Raw genomic sequence first — 6,840 nt, 5'->3', positions numbered from 1 at the left:
GGTCACTGCGATAAGGACTCAGCCTTTGTACATGGGGCACATGCTCTAGCAGGTGAGCTACCGGGACGCCCCACATTGCATGGTATTCACTCAGGAAATGACTTAACAACAAAAAAAAAAATTTGCCACGTGAGCGAAAGCCCGTTGACCAAGAACCAGTAGACAGCCAAAGAAAGATCAAGATGTCAAACCACATCCAGCCATTCTCTGTTATATGAGCACTGGCTAACATGTGACTAAAGGTTCCCATTTAGGTCACGACACCAGCTCCAGCTACTGAATGAAGACCATGAATTGCACTTGAAAGCTATAAATGATTAATAGCTGGACCTTTGAGTTTAGATTATATTTATATACCAGGGTCTCAGCAGGGTTCAGTTAAATATAAGACTTTGTAGGACCACACAGAATTCAATACCAACTTAACTAGTATTAAAGCATGATGGAGAACCAGTACGTACGATACAGCCTACAATTATTTATCATATTATTTGCTCAAATACTTGTAAATTATATTAAAGACTTTACTGCATTTTATGGCCTCTTTTGAGGAAACTAATTCAAATGCTTTAAGGACTTTTAAAAACCTGCAGATATCCTGATTGATACCTTGTTGTTTTACAAGGATGACACACTAAATCAAAGCAAGAATGGATTCTCACATTAATAAACATAATTTCACTTTATTTGAAAGAAATTAAACTTGTAACGAATCAATATGATTCCCCATTTAAATAAACTTTCAAACAACAATGTCTATGTCCATGAGTGTGTTCACACAGAATAACCCAGTTCTGGGTCTTTTTTTTTACATGCATCTCTGATTCCCTGAAATGGATTCTCCCTGTTTTCATGAATAAATCAGGTACCAGAATATTCCTGAGTGTCCTGCCAACTAAAATAATGATTTGATGAAAGGCTCCTGCCACCAGCTACACTAATCTCTTTGATGGAGCTGCTAACAGAAGAGAAATAAATGATGATCCCCAATAGACGTAATCTAAAGTACTAGATGCTATTGTTTTTATGTTGACCTAAAATGTCCTGGTACAAGTTTTAGTCTGTGCAGATGACAAAAACTCAGAAATGTGTCAGAAGTTATAACCGTTCCTTGTCTTGAAATGAACCAACAGCAGAGTCCTGTTACAGTGTCATTCGTAATTCAGTCTTCCAATATTTTAATAGTTCTAACTCGCAGTGGCAGTAGAAAAGTTGCAGTAAAATGTCCTTCAGAGCTGCTCCTTAGGCCCTTCTTTCAGCCTCTTTCTCATCTCTTGCGCGTGTTGCTTGCTGCGCTCCCGCTTGTCCAGTCTCTGTTGAATGGTAAGCAAACAAAGAAAACGTTGATCAGAAAGCAAAAAAAGAAAACCAAAGGTCAGTAGTCAGAGTGTTTCTTGTATCTTATTCACAAAGTGCAAAAAAAATAACTGACAGACCTCTTTCTTCAGGCACTGACGCACAGCACGGTCCACATCGTTACACGTGCCAAAGAACTTCAGGACATTGTGCTGCGGGGTTGACATGAAACAAGATCTGCATTGTTTTGTTTTCTGGGCATATGAAGCACGCAGGAATTCAAGAACTTAGAGAGGAACGTACCTCCGTGTGGCACTGCTTCAGACGAGTTATCAGTTCATTACACTCGTCCGTGTGCAGGTGAGGTGACAGGTCAGGGTGCATGCTGAGTTAAGGGCGTACTGTACCACTGCAGCAATACTGAAAAGGCACAAACAAGAGGACCACTGATTGAGGAGCGCTGAGTGGATTCATCAGTTACTGTTGAATGTTTGTGTGGCCACACATTTGAACTGCATCAAATGCATCTAAGTTTGCATTTTGCTGTCACTTTTCCATTACATCAGAAGATCAAATGTACAGACTAAGGCTGCAACTAATGGTTACTTTCATTATTGATTTGAAGACCTTTTAAATTACATCTGTATAACATACTGTATATAGTGTACATACAACCCTATTTCTATTTTTTTTCTTGAGATCTTGTATTTTTCTATTTTATTTTGTTAGTTTATGTGCATTTCTTTTTTTCTTATCTGCTATGTTATAACTGGATCTGCTGTAACAAGTAAATGTCTCCAGTGGGGGATCAATAAAGTCTGTCTTACCTTATCTAGTTTATTTAGTCTATTAATTAGGGCTGCACAATTAATCGAAATATTATCGAAATCACAACATGGCAAGTGCAATATCCAAATTGCAGAAGCTGTAGTGTTTTAATAAAGTTAATATGTGTGAGAAAACAGCACTATATTGTAATTGTATTATAAATACTGTAGTTCAAAATAGATACTCTGGCCTACAAACCTTGTTCTCCAGCTGTTATAAAACATGTTTGTTTGACCCCATTTTAAGTTTTTTTTCAGTGAAAATAAAAAAATGTTGATTCATAAATTCACCATATATGTCAATATAAGTGCATTATTATTATTTTTAACCATATCATGCAGCTTTATCGTGCACTTTTAATAAATCATTTAGTCTATAAAATGTCAAAATGCTCTCCACAACTTCCCAGAGCCCAAGGTGTCATCTTTAAATTGCCCGTTTACAAGTTTTGCTTGTTTAAAAGCAATTCATACATTTGAATGGAAATGCTGTGGATTCATCTTGAATGTCAACTAAGCACTGTTACACTCATGCCAAGGACATGTCCTCTAAAGGATACTCATACCTCCCCATCCCTCTCCTTCCTGAGCTGTCATAGTGAGGATGGAGCTTGTTTGTCCTGTGGGCACTTACCTGCAGACACAGAGAGGGAGAGGTTGAGTATACAACACTGTGACACATGTAATATCATGGCTTCACAAACCACTCGCATTCCCCCTCAATCCTCTGGAACCATGCTGAAACTGAACCAACAGCCCTGACTACAACACTCTGGATCAGGCTACATAAAGCACTTGACTAGACTGTGAGTGCTCACTGAGTTTTGACCTGTAAATAGTTGAGGTGCCTGTTGCATGTTTTAATACACTATTTGATAACGCTTGCACTTGCTACACACAGTAGGTAACTGTAATACCTTTACCAGTGGAGAGGCTGAGTCATCTGAGAGGTTTTTCCAGCAATCCTCCGTGAAATGTCACATTGGCTAGCTAACTGCTAGGCCTCGGCTAACCTTCACTGTGTGTGACGCAGCATAAAAACATGCAACCGCTGAATAAGTACCGGGGTTTCCTCTGTCTCTCGTAGAATAACGACAGGATACTAAATTACCTCTACAGTTTGGGTTCAATCTGCTAGTCTTTAACTGCAACAACGTAACCGCACGGTGCTGTAGGACATGCTGCTCACAACACTTGAAGCTTTCGTAACTGTTTGATGACAGTTTGAGTGACAATAGTGAAGAGCCAATCAGCGTCCGCCTGTTCCCTCAATCCACCAATAGCATGCGTCCTTCTCACAAAAGGTGGGACTTCTGATGGCGGAAGTTTACAGGAGATACAAGATGTTTCCCTGTAACGTACTTCCGTTTTTGTTTGAGCAGACGTCCTTTCTGAGAGGCGATAACGACTTACTTCTGCTGCTAGTGCTTATATGACAACTATACCGTCAGTATGCTCTCTTATTCAGAATAGGAATCACTTTTATTGCCCGGGTGTGTGTACACATTCAAGGAATATGACTCTCATACATACACAGAATAAGCATAAATAAACAGGACAACAAGCTCAACAAAATAGACATAAACTAAGATGAACACACACACACACACACACATATATATATATATATACATATATAAACATTAACAACTATAACATTTGTAGACAGCAAGACAATAGTGGATACTGGAATAAATATTTTTGTGCAAGTATTTTTATAGACATGAGGTAGGTGGATAATATGTATATACAGTATATGCAATAATTATTATATAGTATATACAATTCATTATTTTAGTTAAAGGCAAAGTAATGGCAGATGTCAGTGATGGATACCAATGCTTGATATGCATTATTCTGCCTAACAAAAGTAGAGATGATGGCCGTGCTTCTGCCCTGTTCTACTCTTGTGGGGGTCTGGTGTCCTTAACTTACTTAACTAATAGCTTTCATGGTTACTGGACTGGAGTAGGGTTTGTACAAGAACACATGTTTTGAGTGAGCACCAGAGAAGAAGAGTAGTACTTCCAGAAGCACTAAAGTAGCTAAAACTAGATACACCTTAACCACATACACATGTATGCATCAATACCAGTACCAGGGGCCACTGGCAGCACCTCTGAGGTTGTAATAAGCAACACAAGTGCACCTCAAGGAACTGTACTGGCACCATTACTTTTCAGTCTTCACACCACAGACTTTCACTTTAACTCAGGTTTCCGCCATCTTCAGAGGTTTTACAGCGACTCCTCTGTTGTTGGATGCCTCAACGAAGACAACAAGGAGGAAGACTGATGGAGAGCTTCGTCACACGGTGCCAAAACAATCACCTGAAGCTCAATATTAGCAAGACCAAAGAGCTGGTGGTGGACTACCAGAGGAACAGGAAGCCCCCTGCCATAGTTATCATCCAAGCAGAGGAAGTGGAGATATATTTCCACTTTATATATTTCTGTTATATATTAGTCTGATGTGCTATGCTTGCTGACTCTAATCACGCCACTTTACACATCTCATACTTATCTTTTACTTTTCTCTATTTATCTGTATTTCTTTCTGTCTTTCTGTAGCTGCAACAAGCACATTTCTCCTCTGGGGATCAAGAAAGGCTTATCTTATTTTACTGCAGAACGTTTGTTACTTTTGGTTCTTCAAATATGTTTTAATGACACTTAAAAAAACACTTATAAACTTTTACATTTGAAACCATGTCTTTTACTTATAATGAAGTATTTTTAGATTGTTGCATGGGTACTTTTACGTCGTTCTGAAGTAATAATGAGTAATAATTAGTACCAAGCAGAGTCATTCAGATATAATGGCAGCGGCAGTACCACTCCAACCCAACAGAGGGCGCTAAAGGCAGCGCGTAAGACCCTCTGCTAATATCTGATTGGTCGATTCGTGTGCTCCGCTGTCGGCGGTTTGTTTGGAAACGGTACTGCTGCCACCGTGCAAGCCAGACGGAGACAAGTAATTAATTGAACTCAAAAACTGTTTTCCAACACAGCAGCTCAGCTAAATATCGATTAGTACTCGCGTAATAATGGACGACGCTACGAAACGCTTACTGCAGCGCCTCGTGAGACGGATACCGACCCAGCTGCTGAGAACAACGCTGGACAAATGGGGCCGTTTGACTGCGGCTCAGAGACAATCCATAGATTTTACTCAACCTAAATGGGCGTTGACGGAAAGGTTATTGGCTGTGTGCGAGGTTTGTGGCAGTTTTTTTGTTGTTGTTTTATAATATACAGTGTAATCTTCTAACATGGTTACAACACATTCTTTAAATACTTGTTGAATTCGGCTGTAAAATCAATCCTAACCACGGTTAACGCTGCTTTATATAAACGTGTGGTTACTTCTCAATAAGAATCAGCTTCATTTGGATGTAGATAGCGTCGTAGTGGATTTAACCGTCTTTTAACCTTGTTTTCTTTACAGGAACACGAGTGGACAGTTAAACACATCACAGAGCTGGAGATGATATGTAAGTCAAGTTACTTTACTTTCTCATTTGGACTCCTACCACTGCATCAATCTGATAATGCTTCTTGTGTCGCTTTGGTTTCATTGTCTCTTAGATGTCATTGACAATCCGAACCAGGGCATGTGGTATGCCTTCCAGCTCTTGGACCCTGAAGGTATTTTAAGATGAGAACATGTATCCACCACCATGGAGGGTGAAAGTCTGCAGCTCTTTATTTGAACTTCCAGCTGCTGGTGGGATCAGGGTTTTCTTTCTGGTTTCAAGTTTAATAGAGTGGAGTCTGGGTCTTGACGTGTTTTACAGTTATAAAGCAAGGTTAACATTTTTAAAACATTGTATAGAAGTGGCACACATATATTCTTTATCTGTTTGTTCCACTTAATTACATGCAATATTATGATTCAGTTATTGCTGCGTCATTACATTGAATTTTGGATTTGCACAGAAATACATTTAACCTGTGTCCCGTTTTAATCAGCTTAGAATTTTCTCTGTTTTCCAGATGATGCTTGCTCCGTAGAGCTGACGCAGTTCAAGGAGCAATTTAAATCTCACCTCAGTGAGCTTGTGAGACCTGTAAGCCAGATATTCTTCCTCACGTAGTTTACAGAATCTCACTAATTATATAGTTGCATTGTTGAAAGACATTTTACAGGCTCAAAATCAGATTTTGTCACTGCATTCAAGGTGTCTGTCAAAATAAAGAAGCACACTGATGAAGCTGTGTGGATTCGGATTGCATGGGGAGACAGCTTCTCTCGGCCCAACCACCTGAAGCCAACATATGTTGTTCACCATCTTCAAACCCCTTATGTCTTTGTGACCAGCTTGACTTCGAAGCAAAAGCCCCTGTTATCCCAGGTGAGGTATTAGTTTTATATTCAATCCATGACATTGTTTGTGCGGTTGCCAGGTAGCAGTTGTTCTGTTCTTTTAATTCCCCGCTAAGAGAGTGATGTCCTTTTTCAGGCCTTGGTTCTGTCCACCAGATATCAAGCTATCAAGGATGCTAACCTCAGTGGACGGAAACTCACTGCCATTAGGGACCTGCTGATGAGGCAATATCAACAGGTAAGCCTGTTTTAAATAACAAAACTAGACTAGACAAACATTTCCAGGTTACCATCATTTCTAACTACATAACTATACAGCTATTTACGCCCTGTATTTCCCTGTTGAAGAAAAATGTAATCCAATCCAATCCACTTTATTTCTATAGCACGA

The 6,840-nt window shown here is 39.5% G+C and overlaps 2 protein-coding genes across 10 annotated transcripts in view; one reads left to right on the top strand and one right to left on the bottom strand.

Moving 5' to 3' along the window:
- Positions 1 to 663: 663 nt before the first annotated feature.
- Positions 664 to 3,374, bottom strand: cmc2 (C-x(9)-C motif containing 2). Of its 9 annotated transcripts, none has more exons than XM_035651764.1 (5): positions 3,235 to 3,368; positions 2,684 to 2,757; positions 1,600 to 1,670; positions 1,437 to 1,508; positions 664 to 1,313 (listed from the first exon to the last, which is right to left on the bottom strand). In XM_035651764.1, exons 2-5 carry the CDS (start codon positions 2,718 to 2,720, stop codon positions 1,230 to 1,232), a joined length of 264 nt encoding a protein of 87 aa, XP_035507657.1. In that variant the 5' UTR covers positions 2,721 to 2,757; positions 3,235 to 3,368; the 3' UTR covers positions 664 to 1,229. The 9 variants fall into 9 exon arrangements, with proteins under 9 accessions (XP_035507657.1, XP_035507662.1, XP_035507656.1 ...); XM_035651769.1 differs by having other exon boundaries at positions 1,600 to 1,716; positions 2,690 to 2,757; positions 3,235 to 3,367; XM_035651763.1 differs by having other exon boundaries at positions 3,041 to 3,362.
- A 593-nt stretch (positions 3,375 to 3,967) lies between these two features.
- Positions 3,968 to 6,840, top strand: part of cenpn (centromere protein N) — a 3,836-nt gene continuing 963 nt past the window's right edge. Inside the window, exons 1-6 of the mRNA XM_035652057.1 lie at positions 3,968 to 5,340; positions 5,571 to 5,616; positions 5,711 to 5,770; positions 6,119 to 6,192; positions 6,304 to 6,477; positions 6,586 to 6,687. Coding sequence (XP_035507950.1) covers positions 5,170 to 5,340; positions 5,571 to 5,616; positions 5,711 to 5,770; positions 6,119 to 6,192; positions 6,304 to 6,477; positions 6,586 to 6,687 — 627 coding nt within the window. The 5' untranslated portion in view covers positions 3,968 to 5,169. The remainder of the gene's footprint in view (positions 5,341 to 5,570; positions 5,617 to 5,710; positions 5,771 to 6,118; positions 6,193 to 6,303; positions 6,478 to 6,585; positions 6,688 to 6,840) is intronic.

Source organism: Morone saxatilis, unplaced genomic scaffold (assembly GCF_004916995.1).
Source record: "Morone saxatilis isolate NCDOM2014 unplaced genomic scaffold, NCSU_SB_2.0 Contig11, whole genome shotgun sequence".
NCBI lineage: Eukaryota > Metazoa > Chordata > Actinopteri > Moronidae > Morone > Morone saxatilis.
Note: the sequence above shows the minus strand (reverse complement) of the source record. Positions and strands in the feature narration are given on the sequence as shown.